Raw genomic sequence first — 24,073 nt, 5'->3', positions numbered from 1 at the left:
AAAAAAAAAACAAAAAAAAACAAATAAAACAAGAAAGGAAATAAACCATGAGTTGAAAAAAGTGAGTACAAATAAAGAAATAAAAAGCAAGAGAAATTAGTTTGGGGTGTTATTTTTGTTATAAATAAATTATAAGTACGGATCCATATCAAGATAAAAAAACATGTACACGGAATTCTAATCACCAAGACGAGATTGGACACGGAGCTAAATCTCTTCTAAAGCTGATGACTTACTGATAATTACACTTTGTGCATGTTAATTGATTTACGACTAACATGAAAAAATTGGTTCGTAGATGAACCCAACTTTCAAGTGTACAAATAGTATTGCTCAAAAATAAAATGAACCAGTAGAACATTTGCATTCAATTTTTTGCATAAAATTTACGATTTAATTTTTTTTTTCTTTTTGCAACTTATACCCATGTTTAGAATTTCTTCCATATTAGCATTCGAGTCCTGTCAAATAACCCAAGGCCAAAGTACACTATATTACATTAAAATCAGGAAGACAAGATTCTAAGCCTCCGTTTGGTTCGGGGTTAAGGAAAAAGTAGCTATACCAGGGATAGGGTTAAGTTCAAGGTTAAAATGGGATTAAAGTTTTTTTGTGCTTGGTTGGAGGTTGGAGTTAGTCTAGGATAGTGAAAAAAAGTGTTTGGTTGGAGTAGGTGGGATAAAAAGATAATGATTGATAAAGAAGAAAAAGGTGAGGGCTCGGGATGCGTGCGGGGTTAAAGTTGGGAGGGGGAGTGGGGTTAATGATTGATAAAGAAGAAAAAGATGAGAGCTCGGAATACGTGCGGGGTTAAAGTTGGGAGGGAGAGTGGGGTTAGTAAACCTCACTAACCCGGTTTGGGGTGGGGTTTACTAATCCCACCCCTTAAGAGTGGTGTTTGGGTATAAATTAAAGGTTAAGAGGTTATTCCACCCCTTAACCCCCAACCAAACGGTGGCTAAAACTCTATCAATAACCTGACACAAATTCATATAGAACAGTACAATTTTAGAATATATAACATCATTCAAATATCAAATTCCATCCTGTTGGGATCAAAACAAAAAAAATTTCAAATTTGAATTTCAAATTGAAAATATGGAAGGCAATAGAATTAATGGGGAATGATTGCTACTTTCTTTAGATGGCCAACCATCAAAAAGGAAAAGAAATAAAAAATTATATTATTGCCTTATTTTTAAAAATTTTTGAATCATTTCCAAGTTGAAGAGGTCCTAGAACCACTATAAATTGGACCATGAGATTCAAAATAAAGGCTCTCTTGGAGGGAGGAAAAAAAAAAAAGAAGAGAAAATGAAAAGAAAAAAAAGGAAAAGAAAAAGAAAGCAAAAGAAAAGAAAAGATAAAAAAAAAAGAAGAGAGCGACGGCAACAGTGCGATGACGGCGGCGATGACGACGACGACGACGTCGACAACGGCGCGCTGACAACGACTTCGACCACGACAATGGCGCACGAGGACGCGCAACGGCGACGGCGGCGGCGGTAGCGGCGTTGTGACGACTTTGACAACGACAATGGCGCGCGAGGAGGCCTCATGGCCTCTTTCTTCTTCTTCTCCGACGACGGCGGATTAGTGTATACGTGCAAACGTATAGTAGCGATTTATTTGTCGGTTTGATCAACACGACCGTCTTCGTGATAGGTTGACCCGATCAAATCCGGCATTGGATCGTTACTATATCATGCGTGCGTATTCACTAAACGTCCATCTCCCCAACGCCGACGAAAGATCTACACGAGCGGGCGGATGACGTGACGACGAGCCTCCAACCGATTTGATTGTGCGGCCGTCTTCGTGATAGGCTCGACACTTTCAATCTCGACGTTGGATCGTTACCCTTATTGGACTTATGATCATACCGAGCGGCCGTCTTCGTGATAGGCTCGACACGGTTGAACTTCGATTCGGACCAAAATGAGAACAACAAAAATAAAATAATAAAAAATGATAACAAATATTTTTCTCGGGTCGCCGTCTTCGTGATAGGCTTGACCCGAGTCCGGATAATTAAACCGGGTCGCCGTCTTCGTGATAGACTTGACCCGAGTCCGATTAATTAAACCGGGTCGCCGTCTTCGTGATAGGCTTGACCCGAGTTCGGATAATTAAACCGGGTCGCCGTCTTCATGATAGGCTTGACCCGAGTCCGGTTAATTAAACCGGATCGCCGTCTTCGTGATAGGTTTGACCCGGGTTCGGTTCTGAGTCCGATTTATTGAGCCGGGTCGCCGTCTTCGTGATAGGCTTGACCGGAGTTCGGCTAATTAAACCGGGTCGCCGTCTTCGTGATAGGCTTGACCCGAGTTCGGTTCATTTAGACTGGGTCGCCGTCTTCGTGATAGGCTTGACCTGAGTTCAGTTCATTAAACCTGGTCGCCGTCTTCGTAATAGGCTTGACCCGAGTCAACCAAACCATGATGACAAATCAAATCGGATGATAAGCCGATCAAGTCTAATCAATAAGTCTAATTGAACCATTAAAGACATTAACCGAACCAAATCATAATGGGTTCGACTTAAACCGAAGCGGATTCGATCCGAGCTGAACCGAACCGGATCCCGTCTGAACCAAACCATAAAGGATTCAACTTGAACCAAGGTGAATCCGATCTGAACTGAACCGAACCGGATCCGAACTGAACCGAATCATAAAGGATTCGACTTGAATCGATGCGGATCCGATCCAAGCTGAACCGAACCGATCCCGTTTGAACCAAATCATAATGGGTTCGACTTGAACTTGACCCAAAGCGGATCCGATCCGAACTGAACCGAACCGAATCCAGTCTGAACCAAGCTATAAAGGATCCAACTCGATCCGAAGTGGATCCGACTTGAACCGAACCAGGAAGGATTCGACTCGAACCAAAGTGGATTTGATCCGAACCGAGCCAAATGGATTTAACTTGATCCAAAGTGGATTTGACCTGATTCGAACCAGGAAGGATTCGACTCGAACTGAAGCGGATCCAATCCGAACCAAACCAAATGGATTCAACTTGATCCGAAGTGGATCTGATCCGGACAGAACCATACAGGATTCAACTTGAACCAAAGTGAATCCGAACTGAACCGAACCGAATCCGGTCCGAACCAAACCAAAGTAAATCCAATCCAATCAGAACCATGAAGGATCCGACTCGAACCGAAGTGGGTCTAATCCAAACCATGAAGGATCCGACTCGAACTGAAGCGGGTTCAACCCGAACCGAACAGGATCCGACCTGAACCGACTCGAGTTGAATTCGGTTCAATTAGATCAAAGTCCGACTCGAACCAATGTGGGTCCGACTCGAATCGAACCATGAAGAATCCGATTCGAACCAAACCATGAAGGACCCGACTCGAATCGAACCATGAAGGATCTGACTCGAACCGAATCAAAGCATAACGGTTCAACTCAAACCAAGTCTTGATGGGTCCCGAACCAAAGCATAACGGTTCAGCCCAAACCAAACCTGAAAGGGGTAAACCAAATGAAAACCTAAGGCGATTCATCCCAAATCAAATACAAGAGGATTAAGCCAACCCAAACCCAAAGTCCACAAATAAATCCCAAAATCAAAGTCCACAAATAAACCCAAAACCTAAAGTCCACAAATAAATTTCAAAACCCAAAGTCCACAAATAAAATGCCAAAACCCAAAGTCCACAAATAAAACCTACGACCGTAAAGTCGTTAAACTAAACAATCAAATCAAATGACCGCAAAGTCGTTAAACTAAACAACCCAAATTCAAACGACCGAAAAGTCGCTAAACTAAACCTGAATCCAAACGACCGAAAAGTCGTTAAACTAAACCCAAATCCAAACGACCGAAAAGTCGTTAAACTAAACCCAAATTCCTTGAACCATGAACCAAATTCATACACCAAACCCATGAACCATATCCAAGTTCATGAACCAAATCCATACACCAAACCCATGAACCATATCCAAGTTCATGAACCAAATCCATACACCAAACCCATGAACCATATCCAAGTTCATGAACCAAATCCATACACCAAACCCATGAACCATATCCAAGTTCATGAACCAAATCCATACACCAAACCCATGAACCATATCCAAGTTCATGAACCAAATCCATACACCAAACCCATGAACCATATCCAAGTTCATGAACCAAATCCATACACCAAACCCATGAACCATATCCAAGTTCATGAACCAAATCCATACACCAAACCCATGAACCATATCCAAGTTCATGAACCAAATCCATACACCAAACCCATGAACCATATCCAAGTTCATGAACCAAATCCATACACCAAACCCATGAACCATATCCAAGTTCATGAACCAAATCCATACACCAAACCCATGAACCATATCCAAGTTCATGAACCAAATCCATACACCAAACCCATGAACCATATCCAAGTTCATGAACCAAATCCATACACCAAACCCATGAACCATATCCAAGTTCATGAACCAAATCCATACACCAAACCCATGAACCATATCCAAGTTCATGAACCAAATCCATACACCAAACCCATGAACCATATCCAAGTTCATGAACCAAATCCATACACCAAACCCATGAACCATATCCAAGTTCATGAACCAAATCCATACACCAAACCCATGAACCATATCCAAGTTCATGAACCAAATCCATACACCAAACCCATGAACCATATCCAAGTTCATGAACCAAATCCATACACCAAACCCATGAACCATATCCAAGTTCATGAACCAAATCCATACACCAAACCCATGAACCATATCCAAGTTCATGAACCAAATCCATACACCAAACCCATGAACCATATCCAAGTTCATGAACCAAATCCATACACCAAACCCATGAACCATATCCAAGTTCATGAACCAAATCCATACACCAAACCCATGAACCATATCCAAGTTCATGAACCAAATCCATACACCAAACCCATGAACCATATCCAAGTTCATGAACCAAATCCATACACCAAACCCATGAACCATATCCAAGTTCATGAACCAAATCCATACACCAAACCCATGAACCATATCCAAGTTCATGAACCAAATCCATACACCAAACCCATGAACCATATCCAAGTTCATGAACCAAATCCATACACCAAACCCATGAACCATATCCAAGTTCATGAACCAAATCCATACACCAAACCCATGAACCATATCCAAGTTCATGAACCAAATCCATACACCAAACCCATGAACCATATCCAAGTTCATGAACCAAATCCATACACCAAACCCATGAACCATATCCAAGTTCATGAACCAAATCCATACACCAAACCCATGAACCATATCCAAGTTCATGAACCAAATCCATACACCAAACCCATGAACCATATCCAAGTTCATGAACCAAATCCATACACCAAACCCATGAACCATATCCAAGTTCATGAACCAAATCCATACACCAAACCCATGAACCATATCCAAGTTCATGAACCAAATCCATACACCAAACCCATGAACCATATCCAAGTTCATGAACCAAATCCATACACCAAACCCATGAACCATATCCAAGTTCATGAACCAAATCCATACACCAAACCCATGAACCATATCCAAGTTCATGAACCAAATCCATACACCAAACCCATGAACCATATCCAAGTTCATGAACCAAATCCATACACCAAACCCATGAACCATATCCAAGTTCATGAACCAAATCCATACACCAAACCCATGAACCATATCCAAGTTCATGAACCAAATCCATACACCAAACCCATGAACCATATCCAAGTTCATGAACCAAATCCATACACCAAACCCATGAACCATATCCAAGTTCATGAACCAAATCCATACACCAAACCCATGAACCATATCCAAGTTCATGAACCAAATCCATACACCAAACCCATGAACCATATCCAAGTTCATGAACCAAATCCATACACCAAACCCATGAACCATATCCAAGTTCATGAACCAAATCCATACACCAAACCCATGAACCATATCCAAGTTCATGAACCAAATCCATACACCAAACCCATGAACCATATCCAAGTTCATGAACCAAATCCATACACCAAACCCATGAACCATATCCAAGTTCATGAACCAAATCCATACACCAAACCCATGAACCATATCCAAGTTCATGAACCAAATCCATACACCAAACCCATGAACCATATCCAAGTTCATGAACCAAATCCATACACCAAACCCATGAACCATATCCAAGTTCATGAACCAAATCCATACACCAAACCCATGAACCATATCCAAGTTCATGAACCAAATCCATACACCAAACCCATGAACCATATCCAAGTTCATGAACCAAATCCATACACCAAACCCATGAACCATATCCAAGTTCATGAACCAAATCCATACACCAAACCCATGAACCATATCCAAGTTCATGAACCAAATCCATACACCAAACCCATGAACCATATCCAAGTTCATGAACCAAATCCATACACCAAACCCATGAACCATATCCAAGTTCATGAACCAAATCCATACACCAAACCCATGAACCATATCCAAGTTCATGAACCAAATCCATACACCAAACCCATGAACCATATCCAAGTTCATGAACCAAATCCATACACCAAACCCATGAACCATATCCAAGTTCATGAACCAAATCCATACACCAAACCCATGAACCATATCCAAGTTCATGAACCAAATCCATACACCAAACCCATGAACCATATCCAAGTTCATGAACCAAATCCATACACCAAACCCATGAACCATATCCAAGTTCATGAACCAAATCCATACACCAAACCCATGAACCATATCCAAGTTCATGAACCAAATCCATACACCAAACCCATGAACCATATCCAAGTTCATGAACCAAATCCATACACCAAACCCATGAACCATATCCAAGTTCATGAACCAAATCCATACACCAAACCCATGAACCATATCCAAGTTCATGAACCAAATCCATACACCAAACCCATGAACCATATCCAAGTTCATGAACCAAATCCATACACCAAACCCATGAACCATATCCAAGTTCATGAACCAAATCCATACACCAAACCCATGAACCATATCCAAGTTCATGAACCAAATCCATACACCAAACCCATGAACCATATCCAAGTTCATGAACCAAATCCATACACCAAACCCATGAACCATATCCAAGTTCATGAACCAAATCCATACACCAAACCCATGAACCATATCCAAGTTCATGAACCAAATCCATACACCAAACCCATGAACCATATCCAAGTTCATGAACCAAATCCATACACCAAACCCATGAACCATATCCAAGTTCATGAACCAAATCCATACACCAAACCCATGAACCATATCCAAGTTCATGAACCAAATCCATACACCAAACCCATGAACCATATCCAAGTTCATGAACCAAATCCATACACCAAACCCATGAACCATATCCAAGTTCATGAACCAAATCCATACACCAAACCCATGAACCATATCCAAGTTCATGAACCAAATCCATACACCAAACCCATGAACCATATCCAAGTTCATGAACCAAATCCATACACCAAACCCATGAACCATATCCAAGTTCATGAACCAAATCCATACACCAAACCCATGAACCATATCCAAGTTCATGAACCAAATCCATACACCAAACCCATGAACCATATCCAAGTTCATGAACCAAATCCATACACCAAACCCATGAACCATATCCAAGTTCATGAACCAAATCCATACACCAAACCCATGAACCATATCCAAGTTCATGAACCAAATCCATACACCAAACCCATGAACCATATCCAAGTTCATGAACCAAATCCATACACCAAACCCATGAACCATATCCAAGTTCATGAACCAAATCCATACACCAAACCCATGAACCATATCCAAGTTCATGAACCAAATCCATACACCAAACCCATGAACCATATCCAAGTTCATGAACCAAATCCATACACCAAACCCATGAACCATATCCAAGTTCATGAACCAAATCCATACACCAAACCCATGAACCATATCCAAGTTCATGAACCAAATCCATACACCAAACCCATGAACCATATCCAAGTTCATGAACCAAATCCATACACCAAACCCATGAACCATATCCAAGTTCATGAACCAAATCCATACACCAAACCCATGAACCATATCCAAGTTCATGAACCAAATCCATACACCAAACCCATGAACCATATCCAAGTTCATGAACCAAATCCATACACCAAACCCATGAACCATATCCAAGTTCATGAACCAAATCCATACACCAAACCCATGAACCATATCCAAGTTCATGAACCAAATCCATACACCAAACCCATGAACCATATCCAAGTTCATGAACCAAATCCATACACCAAACCCATGAACCATATCCAAGTTCATGAACCAAATCCATACACCAAACCCATGAACCATATCCAAGTTCATGAACCAAATCCATACACCAAACCCATGAACCATATCCAAGTTCATGAACCAAATCCATACACCAAACCCATGAACCATATCCAAGTTCATGAACCAAATCCATACACCAAACCCATGAACCATATCCAAGTTCATGAACCAAATCCATACACCAAACCCATGAACCATATCCAAGTTCATGAACCAAATCCATACACCAAACCCATGAACCATATCCAAGTTCATGAACCAAATCCATACACCAAACCCATGAACCATATCCAAGTTCATGAACCAAATCCATACACCAAACCCATGAACCATATCCAAGTTCATGAACCAAATCCATACACCAAACCCATGAACCATATCCAAGTTCATGAACCAAATCCATACACCAAACCCATGAACCATATCCAAGTTCATGAACCAAATCCATACACCAAACCCATGAACCATATCCAAGTTCATGAACCAAATCCATACACCAAACCCATGAACCATATCCAAGTTCATGAACCAAATCCATACACCAAACCCATGAACCATATCCAAGTTCATGAACCAAATCCATACACCAAACCCATGAACCATATCCAAGTTCATGAACCAAATCCATACACCAAACCCATGAACCATATCCAAGTTCATGAACCAAATCCATACACCAAACCCATGAACCATATCCAAGTTCATGAACCAAATCCATACACCAAACCCATGAACCATATCCAAGTTCATGAACCAAATCCATACACCAAACCCATGAACCATATCCAAGTTCATGAACCAAATCCATACACCAAACCCATGAACCATATCCAAGTTCATGAACCAAATCCATACACCAAACCCATGAACCATATCCAAGTTCATGAACCAAATCCATACACCAAACCCATGAACCATATCCAAGTTCATGAACCAAATCCATACACCAAACCCATGAACCATATCCAAGTTCATGAACCAAATCCATACACCAAACCCATGAACCATATCCAAGTTCATGAACCAAATCCATACACCAAACCCATGAACCATATCCAAGTTCATGAACCAAATCCATACACCAAACCCATGAACCATATCCAAGTTCATGAACCAAATCCATACACCAAACCCATGAACCATATCCAAGTTCATGAACCAAATCCATACACCAAACCCATGAACCATATCCAAGTTCATGAACCAAATCCATACACCAAACCCATGAACCATATCCAAGTTCATGAACCAAATCCATACACCAAACCCATGAACCATATCCAAGTTCATGAACCAAATCCATACACCAAACCCATGAACCATATCCAAGTTCATGAACCAAATCCATACACCAAACCCATGAACCATATCCAAGTTCATGAACCAAATCCATACACCAAACCCATGAACCATATCCAAGTTCATGAACCAAATCCATACACCAAACCCATGAACCATATCCAAGTTCATGAACCAAATCCATACACCAAACCCATGAACCATATCCAAGTTCATGAACCAAATCCATACACCAAACCCATGAACCATATCCAAGTTCATGAACCAAATCCATACACCAAACCCATGAACCATATCCAAGTTCATGAACCAAATCCATACACCAAACCCATGAACCATATCCAAGTTCATGAACCAAATCCATACACCAAACCCATGAACCATATCCAAGTTCATGAACCAAATCCATACACCAAACCCATGAACCATATCCAAGTTCATGAACCAAATCCATACACCAAACCCATGAACCATATCCAAGTTCATGAACCAAATCCATACACCAAACCCATGAACCATATCCAAGTTCATGAACCAAATCCATACACCAAACCCATGAACCATATCCAAGTTCATGAACCAAATCCATACACCAAACCCATGAACCATATCCAAGTTCATGAACCAAATCCATACACCAAACCCATGAACCATATCCAAGTTCATGAACCAAATCCATACACCAAACCCATGAACCATATCCAAGTTCATGAACCAAATCCATACACCAAACCCATGAACCATATCCAAGTTCATGAACCAAATCCATACACCAAACCCATGAACCATATCCAAGTTCATGAACCAAATCCATACACCAAACCCATGAACCATATCCAAGTTCATGAACCAAATCCATACACCAAACCCATGAACCATATCCAAGTTCATGAACCAAATCCATACACCAAACCCATGAACCATATCCAAGTTCATGAACCAAATCCATACACCAAACCCATGAACCATATCCAAGTTCATGAACCAAATCCATACACCAAACCCATGAACCATATCCAAGTTCATGAACCAAATCCATACACCAAACCCATGAACCATATCCAAGTTCATGAACCAAATCCATACACCAAACCCATGAACCATATCCAAGTTCATGAACCAAATCCATACACCAAACCCATGAACCATATCCAAGTTCATGAACCAAATCCATACACCAAACCCATGAACCATATCCAAGTTCATGAACCAAATCCATACACCAAACCCATGAACCATATCCAAGTTCATGAACCAAATCCATACACCAAACCCATGAACCATATCCAAGTTCATGAACCAAATCCATACACCAAATCCATGAACCATATCCAAGTTCATGAACCAAGTCCATACACCAAATTCATGAACCATATCCAAATTCATGAACCAAATCTCATGAGCCAATACTCAAATCTCATGAACCAATACCCAAATCTCATCGTGAACCCTTTTTTTACTCTGGCACATATACCTAGAGTAAAAATTAAATATCGACTACCCCTAATACATATACTTAGGGCTAAGTCAATCGCCTTAGCACATATAACTAAGGCGAAACATCTCCAAATCGACAGAGTTCTAAGCCATATACTTAGAATTCAGTCAAATGATATCAACTTTATTCGAACTCTAACATATATACTTAGAGTTCATCCGACTAACCCTAACACATATACTTAGGGTCTAGTCAGTCTTTTGCTCTAGCACATATACCTAGAGTGGAAGTCAAGCCATGCCCGACTAACCCTAACACATATACTTAGGGTCTAGTCAGTCTTTTGCTCTAGCACATATACCTAGAGTGGAAGTCAAACCGTGCTCGACTAGTCCTAACCCATATACTTAGGGTCTAGTCAGCCTTTTGCTCTAGCACATATACCTAGAGTGAAATCCTTACCCGATCGAGCTCTAATACATATACTTAGAGTTCAAATCCGACTACCCCTAATACATATACTTAGGGCTTAGTCAGACCTTCATTCTAGCACATATAACTAGAGTGAAACTCGGTTAATCCTGATACATATACTCGGGAATTAGCCACTCTCCACTTTCGGGTAATTCGACCCACCTCAATACATATACTTGAGGTCTGGTCACATCTCCACCTTGGAACATACAACCAAGGTGAATATAATCGGACTCTAAGACATATACTTAGAGCCAATTAGACTCTAATACATGGAGTTTAATATCGACTAGATCTTAACACATATACTTAGGATCTAGTTCGACCCACCTCAATACATATACTTGAGGTCTGGTCACATCTCCATCTTGGAACATATAACCAAGGTGGACATAATCGGACTCTAAGACATATACTTAGAGCCAATTAGACTCTAATACATGGAGTTTAATATCGACTAGATCTTAACACATATACTTAGGATCTAGTTCGACCCACCTCAATACATATACTTGAGGTCTGGTCACATCTCCATCTTGGAACATATAACCAAGGTGGACATAATCGGACTCTAAGACATATACTTAGAGCCAATTAGACTCTAATACATGGAGTTTAATATCGACTAGATCTTAACACATATACTTAGGATCTAGTTCGACCCACCTCAATACATATACTTGAGGTCTGGTCACATCTCCATCTTGGAACATATAACCAAGGTGGACATAATCGGACTCTAAGACATATACTTAGAGCCAATTAGACTCTAATACATAGAGTCTAATATTGACTAGATCTTAATACATATACTTAGGACCTAGTCAATCTCAAATCCAACTGAATCCTAATACATATACTTAGGATTCAATTTATGTACAGTGGGGGTATACCCCTGCTTAAGCCATGTAAACGGCAAATCATATCAATAAAATTTAATTTGCCTGTTTTGTCTCTTTTATTATCAGCATTTATATTTGGTCTCTTAATCGAGGGTTCCTTAACACCGAAAGTGTGGGGTAATTAACAACAGATTCTTGAGTCTGTTGGAAGCCATGAACCTATAATCCTGATTTCAAAATAAAAATATAAATAAATTTTATCTCTACCATGAATGACCACTCGCCTTAGAAACAACCTACGGCGGGGCCGGTTCGTTCGCGGCAGACACATCCAAGTTTCGTCGAGCACAATTTTTCTTTTCCTTCTATTATTTTTTTTCAACATGTATTGCGTCGAACATAAACAAAACGAGGAACAACACGCCGAAGCAAACGATAAAACACACTATGTACCACCTTTCAAATTACCCAAAAAGGTTTAAATAAAACGAGGAACAAACATGCCGAACCAGCAAAACTGACACACTCCGTACCATTTTTGGGAGTACCCAGGAGAGAAACCTTTGGCGAGTTGGCTCAAAAGTTTTATAAGTCTTTCGACCTTTTCTTATAAATAGATTGATTTAAAAAATATATTAATTGTTTTTAGTAAACCACTTCTTTAGGCTGGTGTCTACAATATTACAATATATAATATATGATTCATTTACTACTAATTGAATTGAATTTGAATATGGATGCTGTTCATTTTCATTGTCCAAAACAGAATCAGATCCCTCTATATCGACTTCGATATCTGTTTCTAAAATTGAAACACTCGAAGAAGGTTTGAGCTCTAGAACTCTTAACTTGTACTGCAGCTCTCCATAATAGACTGTGATAACATCGCCCTCTGACAGGGTCGCACGAGTACTGAAGCTTTATGGTTAGGAAGGTCAGAGAAGCCCACTGCTTCGGGCTTAAGCTTCGCATAAGTTCCTTTTGGCAAGCTGACATACCGCACCTCAATTAAAGGAACTTCAACGTTGTTACCAGGGAATAATTTTGTCCAGACATGCCGAGGCAGCTCTGCAGAATTTTCTCGTGCAGTGAATTCGAGGACTCCTGAATGAGTTGTTGTTTTCATATCTTGATTTTCGCTGGAATTAGAAGTTGGGGGACCTCCTTCACTAACTTTGGACAACCTAAAGTACATAGAACCTTTATACAGGGCTCCTTGATCAGATAGCTCTTTGAAGCAAGAAGGCGGTAGCTTGATCTTGTCTCCAGAACCATCATAAGGTAGGGCTTCGAATAACCTTGAAAAGACAATCCCGTTGCCTAGAAGCATGTTTTCTTCCATCTGTTGCTCTGCCTGTCAAATAGACCAAACATTAACAACCTCACAAGAGCACGACTACTGATAAGTAAGATCTATCTAAATATTAGCCAGACAAAATGGGAACAAGAAAAGCCACAAAATCCCCCATACTTAATTAAACTGCTGAGTTTGTTTAAGTTGCAAACTTGCAATCTTTTCAATTATCTTACAATAGAGAAATATCAGCAAATACTTAAGGCTATGCATCCACAGTAGAAAAATATATGCTAACAGAGCACAGAAGCCTGGAGAAACATCAACAGGTACTATCATTCATTCTAGATGCCGTGCACTCTGAAGCATCCTTTACATATTGAGGCTGTAATTCAATTGCAGTTAAGAGAAAGATCAACAGGTACTATCATTTTCTTTTTCTTTTTTCCAGTTCTAGATGTCTTACACTCTGAAGCATCATTTAAATACTGAGGCTGTAATTCGATTGCAATTAAGAGAAATAAGGTCAGGGATCTTTCTTCAAGTACTTAACGGCGATGGACCAATGAGTAAGAATTCCATATAACCTCAATTTTCTCATTCAAGTATATTCTCACTTGGTAGCAAAGTGCGAAAAGATGAATCCAATTTCAATACAAACTCCCACTTCAATTATTCAACGCATATTCTCACCTGGACAGGAATTCTTTCCTTGGACTAGAACATCCGGATAGCAACTTTGTTCCCTCCTTGCATTGAATGCTTAAATATGTATTAAATAAATTTGCAGTCGACATCTGATACCGTCAGCATTTCCTGATGCCAATTCGCTTTATTTTTCCTGGAGATAGAAAAATTATGGGGCTCAGCATAACACAACTAGTAGATAAAATTTTGCAGGTAAAGATCAGTCATCATCAAATTTACTTTATGGGCTGTTCGGCACCCAGAAGTGGGTTGGATGAAATTAGAGGATAGAGCAATATTGGGTAGGAGGGTTTAGCAACTCAAATGCATTAGGGGTTGCGAAAGGGGAGCGGGTCAAATAATCCCACTAGGCTGGGAATATTGATCCCACACAAGAAAGAGGTTAGGACTGGGATTGAACAAGATTGAATTCAGAAATTCTGTTGTATCCACTGGACCAAGCCCTAGCGCCGCGAACCTTAGCACTACCAAGTTGTTAAAACAACGCTCTCCTCCGACATAACTCTCTAGTCTAATTCTATTCAATCCAATCTTGAGCATGATAAAAGGGCCTTAAGACGTGGTATCTCATGAAGAAGTCACTATTAACACAGCAGACATACCTTAACAGTGAAAAGGACGCTAGTGTCAAACACTTGCTGCCCAGCAGTAACCTTTAGCCCAGCAGACATCATCACTGGGTTGGTCAAACTTCACAGTTTGCCTGTAATGATGATGATGCTCGCCATGCCAGATATGTATGTGCGCGCGTGCTACTATCCTAATGGCAGCGAATCAGCAAATCAACTTAAGAGATAATGAAATAAAACAATTTGATTCATCAATTTTTATGAAATAAAAAAGATTTTAGGAGTAATAACGTTATATTTGACAAGCAGACCTTAGAATAAGATGCTAAAGTAACATTCATATGCAGACCACCAGCTTCAACTCTGAAATAATTGTTTCCTATGCGCACAGCTTTGACATCCAAAGCAGGAGAATTACTATCTTCAATCTGGCCGTTGAGAGAAACTGAAATATCAGAATTTTCAGATCTCTTATCACTGACAAATATAGAAGTGAACTCGAACAATTTGACGCATTTATAAGAGTAATATATTACCATGATGAAATAACTTCAGATGCTTCAATATAAAGCGAACAGCATGAAATTGTTCACGATACAAAAATATATCGAAAGTGCATCATTCTGGAAGTAGATTCTCTACCTTAAGATTATACAAGACAACTATTAGTTGGCATCTGTTAGAAATTTATATACCACATGTCTTCAATCAAAATTGTAGCATTGCTAAGACAAACAATAAGACGTTGTGAGATACGACTATACAAGAATTACAATCCATCTATTATTACTAAGCAACAGTGCTCGTTGGCATCAAGCAGCTGGAACTTACAAGAAAATGCTAAATAAACTTGATGATAATATCTTGATCTGATATTCATACAAAAGCAACTAGACATGTCACATGCACCTGAAAGTTTAACAAGCAGCTCTTTAGTTTGACCAATGCAGCATTGCGAGTTTCGCCCCACACCACAAGCTTAGCAATCATTGGATCATAATGCATGCTGACAGTATCTCCTTCCTCTGCTCCCGTTTCGACTCTCACTGTTTTACAATATGTAGATTAGGGGTCATTGTTGAGTCATGGAAGACGTCGAGTTCTAGATGTGTACTGGCTTTATTAGCTAATACTACCTAATGTGTGTAGCAATAAGCATATGTACTATGTTTCAGTAGCAGATATTACCTGTTGGGGTAACAGGGACTGGCCGGTAGTGGTGTAGGGTTCCAGTTGCAGGAAGAAAACCTCTTGGGACATTTTCGGCATATATTCGATCCTCAAAGGAATGTCCTAGAAGAGAAATAATGGCCCAGTGTCAAATAAGTGCAGGTCATGAAATGGAGTAAAGGTAGATAATATGGCTAGAATTGCAAGTTTTGAAGAGGGAACAATAGCTCATTCTAGCAGTTTGCACATAGGAATTCAAGTTTGTCAAACGGGCACGATTGAAAATGTGTGATCACATTAAACAAAGTTTACCATTCGAGGGCACGTGTTCCTGAGTCAGGGGAAGAGGTTCTCCATTTGCAACACGAATTTGCCACTCCACAAGATCTTGGCCAACAATCATCTCAGTTACAGGATGTTCTACCTTCAAAATATTGATATAAGAAATCAGGTATATATTTTCTGTCGCACAACAGCAATTTGCATGTAAGGATCAAGTTGCACATGTATATTCTAGTGCACATGCATACAAAATGGAAGTTTCCCAAAACAGTGTGTACAAGAATAAATTTAATCGTGCACATAGAAAAGTATTTTGAATGTGAACATTTTAAGGTAGAAATAGCTGATAACAGTGTGCCTGATTAGTTAAGAAAAGCATTAATACCTGAAGGCAAGTATTCATTTCCATGAAATAAAATTGTCCAGAAAGCGTATCCATTATAAACTCCACTGTTCCGGCATTGTGATAGCCGACTTCCTTCAAATTAGTTAAAAAGAAATATGAAAGTGCACCAACTCTGTGAGAAATTTGAACATGAAATAGAAAGATCAAAGAGTTGAAATAGGGAAGAGGGAAATCGAAAAGCGCCATAAATAAGTGGAAGAAATAGCAAAGACTAGCTCTTAGGTTAAAAGCATTCAATCTGTGGTCATCAGATCTGACAGATACACATTTGCTTGTAATTGTGCATCATGTTAATGTAATCAATTTAGATCTTATCAACTCATATCCCACTTTATCAAACTGTATCATATTGATCATGCCTCTAAACCTATATTGTCTGTCTAAGCTATGATCAAATCAGTGTTTTATTTTGCGTCTCTACGCTCTAATCATATTTGACTTGTTCCAACTGATTCTAATTGGTCTAGACTTGAATTGACCCAAATTACAATATGACCTGATAACTTCAACTCTATTTTGCGCAAACCATAGTCTTATGGTTCTTCAAAACATCATCACAGTCCGTACAGATGTACAATTTGGACTCTTATTTGAAACTAAAACCGTTTCATTCTGCACCAACGACCTTTCTAGTGAGGTATCATACACTCAATTTGGATCAGAAATAGATCAGTTATGATAATATTACCGACTGCTCTATTTAAATTTCCAGAAAACAGAATTTAATATTTCACCTCACATGACATCTCGCAACCAACTTGCACAAGATTGCTATGTAATCTGCAGGCTCGCTGAACTAGTGAAGATTATTACCATGCTCTTTTTCGTGATCCTCGAGAATCTAAAAGCGTCTTTAGCTACTCTTCTTCCCTCCAACTTACGTAAGCTCTATCATAAGCCTCTACGTGCACACGGAAAAGGCCTTCTCTGGGAAGAGCTCACTTTGCTTCATCTTAAATCAAGATGAAGAAGAACTCTTTATTACTTGATCTGCTCATTGTACACTGGAATTAACAAACACTCTCATCAAAAGAGGTTTTTTTTGTGGGCTCTTCTTGCTTTTGATCGGCACGAGTCGAGCACGTAGATGATATGGGAAAAGATTAACCTCTAAATCCCATGATGACATATTTACATGAATTCAGATTTAGATCTTAAAAGTGAACCCTTGAATTCAATTGTTCATTTTCTAATTAAGAATTAATCAAATCACCCCACATTTCTTTTTCACAATATTAATTAAGGTTTCGCTTATTTTTGTTTCTAATTATGTGGAGTGATTAATTTAATAATTAATTATAACTTTATCCTCTGGCATGGTTGAGGCTTAATTTTAACTTAAATTTTTTAATTATCATAATTATATGACATGCTCTGTTTGGGACAACAATGATCGATTCATAATTATATATGACTAAAAGAGATTCCAAAAAAATTTCCCCAAAATTATATAACTAAGGAATTAATACACAAATAATAGTGTGTTCTTCCTAACAAAGAGTAGACTTTTAGTTAAAGACTAATCGATAAAAATAATATTTATATTTTAGGAGCCTCACGGGCACCTTTCTACAAAAAAAAATAATAATANCCAAGCTATTTAGGTGACACTATAGAATACTCAAGCTTAGTTGCACTCTTTTATGCCGCGTTGGACTATTTTTCGCGTTTCACGTTGCATTATTATTGTACGGTTAAAATAAGGAAGTAAGCTTTTTTAAGAGATGTTACTCTATTATTTTATTTAATCATTTAGGTGTTATGTTGTACCTCTCGAATGCCGCCCCCGCCGCCGACCCTCCTGCCCCGCCGCCGCTTCGCCTACGTTTGGAGGGGACGTCGTTCGTCGCCGTAGAAAAATTTATGGACTTATTTGTACTATTATCTTCAGATTATATCACCAAATATAAAGAAAATTTTGACTGGTTATGGACTCGTTGCACCATTTGCGTTAAAACATTGAACAGATTGCACCATTTTCTTTTATTTATTGAACATATTCGGTGAATGTTATACCACATTGAGCATTTTGTTGAGCTATTTTCTTCGAGCCTTTTGTTGATGTAGAGATCTGGAATTTTAGCTGAGGCTTGTCGACAGCTCTGGAGAGTGTCGGGACAAGTCCGGGTCGCGTTGGCGTGAAGTGGACGCCAAACGGGCCTTGTGGGAACTTGAGAGCAGCGTGTATCTTGAAGATCTGCGAAATAGCAGATTTTCAGTGAGCTGTACCGGTACAAATCTGGGTTTGTACCGGTACAAAGTGGAAGCAGGGTGCAAGTTGACTTTTTGGCCATCTTGTCACATCACCCCCCCTTTAACCCTTACCTTGGAGCAGAGAGGAGAGAGAGAGGGGAGCTTCTTCATGCTGCTGCTGCTGTGCTTCTTCTTCCTCTCCTTCTACTTTCCTTAACAACCTAGAGTGTTGGAGGAGCTCAAAAGAAGCTCGAGCTTCGTCGACGACGCGCCGCGGAGCGGATCGAGTGAGTTTTCGACGAGGTGCTGCTCGCAGGGAGGGTTTGTCGAGGTGAGTGGCTCCTTGAGATCGCTTTTATGGCTTTAAACTTCTACGATTTTCAAACTGCACTGCTGCTGCTGCTGATTCCAGCATCGACCCGCAGAGTTTTGACTCGTATTCCGCGCAGGAGCATCGGAACGTGACGTGACTTGATTCGTTGGAACCGAGACTTCAAGACAAATCATAAGATCCTTACTCGCCCGATTTGGAGAAGGTTTGCTCTGTCGAAATCCCTTTTTACTGAGTTGCTGTTTGCCGAGCAGACTCTGAAGTGCTGATTGCTGATTCCAGCATCGACCCGCCGTGTTTTACCTAGTTCTCTGTGTAGGAGTGTTGAAACGCGACGAAATTTGGCGTGCTAGATTCGCGACTTCGAGACGAAGATTCTGAGCCCAAGATCGCAATTTTTGGAGCAGGTTTGCCCTGTCGAACCCTAGTTTTACTAGGCTGCTGTTTGCCGAGCAGATTTCAGAGATGCTGTTTCGCAGGTTCCAGCGTCGACGTTTCGTATTCTGGCCCGTTCTCTGCGTAGAAGCGTCGGAATTCAGCGAAACCTGGGCCATTGGATTCGTGACTTCGAGACGAAGCTTCAGAACCTTTGTTTGCTGAATTTGGATAAGGTTAGCTTGGTCGGATTTAATATTTTCTTCGCTGCTGTTTTCTGGGCAGATTTCGTGATTTTGAGTGTAATTGGGTTTACTTCTTCGCAGCAGGAGAACCGGGGACCTCGACGGACCAGCGAGGGATCAATTTGGATCCGGGCCACTTTCTTCGCTGCCAGGAGTTGCTTGAGAGGTGGGTTCATCGGTTTTTGCCTCTAAGTACATATTAGTCGACTTGTATGCTTTGTTCGTTGAACACTAAATGAGGTAGCTCAAATTCATGGATTAGTATATTAAAAACCTGAATTGGGAGCATGCTTAGTGAGTGGTGATAATTGATACTTGTTGGACTTGGATTTGACTTAGGAGAAAACCCCGAATTGATCGTCATTTACATACACTGCCGGATTTAGCTCTAGGAGCCGTGTTGCATTGTATCGTCGTGGGCTTTGTGCGATGGATACCCAGGATAGTACACACACATATATATATATATATATATATATTCTTAGTAGAATGTGTTTACTTCGTATGGAAACGAAAGGTCATCAATATATGTCTGGCTTTTTGACGTATAGCATGTCTATTCCTGACGTTACGGACCCCTCTTTTTCCGTTAATCTTCCTACTAATTTTCTTAATGTCCTGAAAAGATTGTGATTGTTTTAATATTCTCCTACTAATTTTCCCAATTCCCGAAAAGGCTACGTTATTGTGTATCACGTTATTGTGAATATGATTGGTTAATTCAGAAATGTCAAATTCTAAGTCAGGGTTCATTAACTGTGTAAGGAATGATACATTGCTAAATCGTAGTATATTATTCGTCTCCACTAAATGGTTTTCTTAGAATCGACTAACATGTATAAACGTTTAGTTGTATCGGTTTAATTATATTAAACGTAATTGATAACTAACCTAGTTATTTTCTGAGTAGAGGTTCATAGATTCTTTCCCGTCCTATATTTATTGTGTTCCTAATTTCACGGGTAGCTGTACCCGGCATAGGTGGCACGGCATAGCACGGTTGTTTTATAGCCGTGCTATATCGGGGGCACGGCTACCGTGTTGAGTTTTGGGAGATAAGAACTTTAATCATTCCTTAAAAGAGTTATTTCAAGTTTTCTAAACTATTTTTATGTATTATTTATTAACTGTATAAAGCAACGATTTCTTTTATTTATAAAGTACGGTAATGCACAGCCGTGTGTCTATAAAAAACACTGGATGTGCGTAGACGTGTCGGGCCGTGTGTGGCATGGCATGGCACGGCCGTTCAAAGACCGTGCTGGGGCACGGTGCCGTGAATTTAAGAACTTTATTGTGCAATTGATTACTGGTATTTTGTCAAGTTGACGATTTCCTGTTTGACAATTTCTCATAACAATTTCGGTTAGTTAATACGTTTAATCTATAAAACGGTTTGAATTTTGTTTTCCGGTGTTGTACCTCGTTCATTATTAAGAGTATGTATTACTCTTATGACAATTGTTCATAGGCTGGTATTTAGCTTGTATACTTGAACTTATTTACTTATTCATTTTACTTAACTTGTGTACCGGTAATATAGTGCCAAGTATGAATTATCGTTGTATCTCAGGATCCATTTCTTGGTATACCTCGTATTATATGATTTACATAGCTGTGGTACTGATCGCACTTCAATGTTTCGATCTTCTTACTCTTTAAATAGTTCACAATAATATTAGGAGTTTTCTTTCTCCCCCTTTTTTTTCCAAGTAGAAGTGGAGATATCGTCTTAATTCGACGTTTTTCTGACCTTATCCACTGGGTTCTCACCCTCATTACTGAGGACGAGAAAGAGCTCAAAATACTAGGTTTTGAAGGTTAAACTTGTCTTCCCGGAGTTTAGACCTATTTTTGTCTACATGTGAATATTAGTAGTTCATGTTTTCCTATGGACGTTTTTATATTTGGATTGTCGGAGTTTAATTAAAAGCATTAGTTTTCTTCTGAAGCTTACGTGATTGGTGCTAACGCTTCTTGATCAAAATTATAATCACTATAATATTTCTTTTATGTTATCAGTTTAATTTAACAGTCGATTCTCCTATACTAACGACTGAAGATGGTTAGAGTATAATAATCGAAGGTTAAAATCTTTTATTTTTCACCGTTGATTTCGTTCTTTAATCTTTCCATGATGCTATATAATGCATCTTCCTAAGGCTGATGTTTACGTGTATAGTGGTTTACATCGATCGAATAACAATTAATTTCTTGAAATGAAGTCGTGCATGGTTGGTCTCAGTTTAGTCGTGTCACGAACAACGACTGTTCGTGTAGTAACGTACGAACGTGTACAAGCATCTTTCCCTCAAAATTGAACAGTGTGCTCAAGTTTACACTCTTTCCCTCTCCTTTTTACTAACCTTTCAATACAACGAAAGATGATGAGATACTTTAATACTTTAGAAAGGTCATAGATTAGTAAGTATAAGAGTCGAAGTATACTAAAACTGGAAATATTAAAAGTCAAGTATTTTAAAACTAAGATCGTACTTAAATTGTACTCTATATAGCGATTGTAACACTTCTAATTTTAACTTGATGATGCTTTTTTACTTAATCATTGTCTATACGTTTCGGGTAGAACTCAAGTATCGTGGGTGACGCCACGAAGGGTAAACAATAGTTAGGAGAAACAGTAATACATGGATGATGTGTGAAAAGACTCGTGACAAGGAAGGTTTTAAGAGTATTCTTAGTGATATACAACGTGTGTATGAACTGGTATACGTCGACACGGTCGTAGCACACTGGTGCTTTACTTGTATAACGTATTCGTGATTACAACGTTTTGCGTTGTTTTTGTTCGCGTAGGTCATTTTACCTAGTACCTAAGCTAACTAAATATATGTTTGATGTCATGTTTCCCTTACTATCTTAACAAGCTTGTCTTAATCTTTGATAGTAATCGTGGTACGGTAACGGATGTTTAAATAGTAAGTGGTATATCGATCCTTCTGGGAAAGTAATTAGTTAATAGGGTACTTATTTCTAGTTCCCTCATAATAACAAATGTGTTTCTAACCATTTTTTCTTTTTTCTTTTTTTCTTTTAGCTAATGTTTTATTTTCCGTACTTGTGAAAGGTTTTAATAATTATCATTGAACGACTACTTAGGAATCTCGGATAGAAAACCCCCAAACAGATCGATGTTTAACTAAATTCGTATATCGATCTAAGAACGTAGATTGTATAAGATAATGACCAAAGTAATGTAAGATACGTACTTCTCCTTCGACGAGTTTCTTCAGATTACATTTATGATCAACGAAAGATATTCGTGACATCAATATTTCCAAGAACTTCTGATAGTTCCATTTTTAATCTTTTTAATCGTATTTTTCCGAAGGTGACAAATGTGTTAAATTAAATGGTGAACGTTATGTTCTTTCAAAGGGTGAACGTTCGGTGTATTTATTCACTCTGTAAAATTTACTTGTTAAGTTTCTGATTGAGATTGTTCTTCGGAACTTGTACGTCGTCAAGTAATATCTTTTCCGATCGATGTCAAAACATAGTGTGTTGTCTGATAACTATTTGGTTCGACTGGTCCTTTTCTGAACCTCTGTGGTTTGATATCTTTCTTTCGTAATTGGTTGTATTCAGGTTTTTGAGTGTTTTATTTAAAGAGTTTTTAACGTGACGTGACGGGTAGTACATATCGAAGGGAATGTAGTTCTTTCGATTACTGTAAAGTGATTTATTAGTCTTTCTCTACATATTTTAATATTATTATTAATTTTTTTTCCGACGAATCCGACTCTGTTTTAGAAAAATGAAAAGTCGGCATTCTTAGAAGGCGAGTACCAATTTGAGAAGTTCGGTTAGGAGTAGGAGTAACAGGTATAGTATGAGTTGTTTAAGCGGTTAGAGTCGAGACCGACGTCTTTCATTACTTACGAGTCTTCTTCGTAATAAATTAATGTCATGATTGTTTCACTTTACCAATTTGTTTGGAGGAGAAGGTGCGTTTATGCTACATCCAACACGTTTCCACGCTCGTATTAGAGAAAGTATACATAGGTGTTGTAACTTAACGCCCCATCCTT

The 24,073-nt window shown here is 39.1% G+C and overlaps 1 protein-coding gene and 1 long non-coding RNA gene across 2 annotated transcripts; one reads left to right on the top strand and one right to left on the bottom strand.

Moving 5' to 3' along the window:
* Positions 13,468 to 16,306, bottom strand: LOC109716516 (methylcrotonoyl-CoA carboxylase subunit alpha, mitochondrial-like). The gene is made up of 5 exons (XM_020242014.1): positions 16,208 to 16,306; positions 15,929 to 16,065; positions 15,331 to 15,447; positions 14,436 to 14,491; positions 13,468 to 13,802 (listed from the first exon to the last, which is right to left on the bottom strand). Exons 2-5 carry the CDS (start codon positions 16,022 to 16,024, stop codon positions 13,769 to 13,771), a joined length of 303 nt encoding a protein of 100 aa, XP_020097603.1. The 5' UTR covers positions 16,025 to 16,065; positions 16,208 to 16,306; the 3' UTR covers positions 13,468 to 13,768.
* LOC109716689 lies at positions 19,580 to 19,990 on the top strand. The gene is made up of 3 exons (XR_002218012.1): positions 19,580 to 19,606; positions 19,684 to 19,808; positions 19,881 to 19,990. It is a non-coding gene; the product is annotated as an uncharacterized LOC109716689 (long non-coding RNA).

Source organism: Ananas comosus, linkage group 10, assembly GCF_001540865.1.
Source record: "Ananas comosus cultivar F153 linkage group 10, ASM154086v1, whole genome shotgun sequence".
NCBI classification, from domain to species: Eukaryota; Viridiplantae; Streptophyta; class Magnoliopsida; order Poales; family Bromeliaceae; genus Ananas; species Ananas comosus.
This window is presented reverse-complemented; position numbering and strand designations above follow the sequence as displayed.

Coding starts and splice junctions, on each gene's coding strand:
- LOC109716516 (XM_020242014.1), bottom strand. CDS start 16,024: ATGCATTATGATCCAATGATTGCTAAGCTTGTGGTGTGGGGCGAAACT. Junction 14,492..15,330: donor CTTTAGCATCTTATTCTAAG/GTCTGCTTGTCA, acceptor ATTCAATGCAAG/GAGGGAACAAAGTTGCTATC. Junction 13,803..14,435: donor AGGAAAGAATTCCTGTCCAG/GTGAGAATATGC, acceptor TCTATTTGACAG/GCAGAGCAACAGATGGAAGA.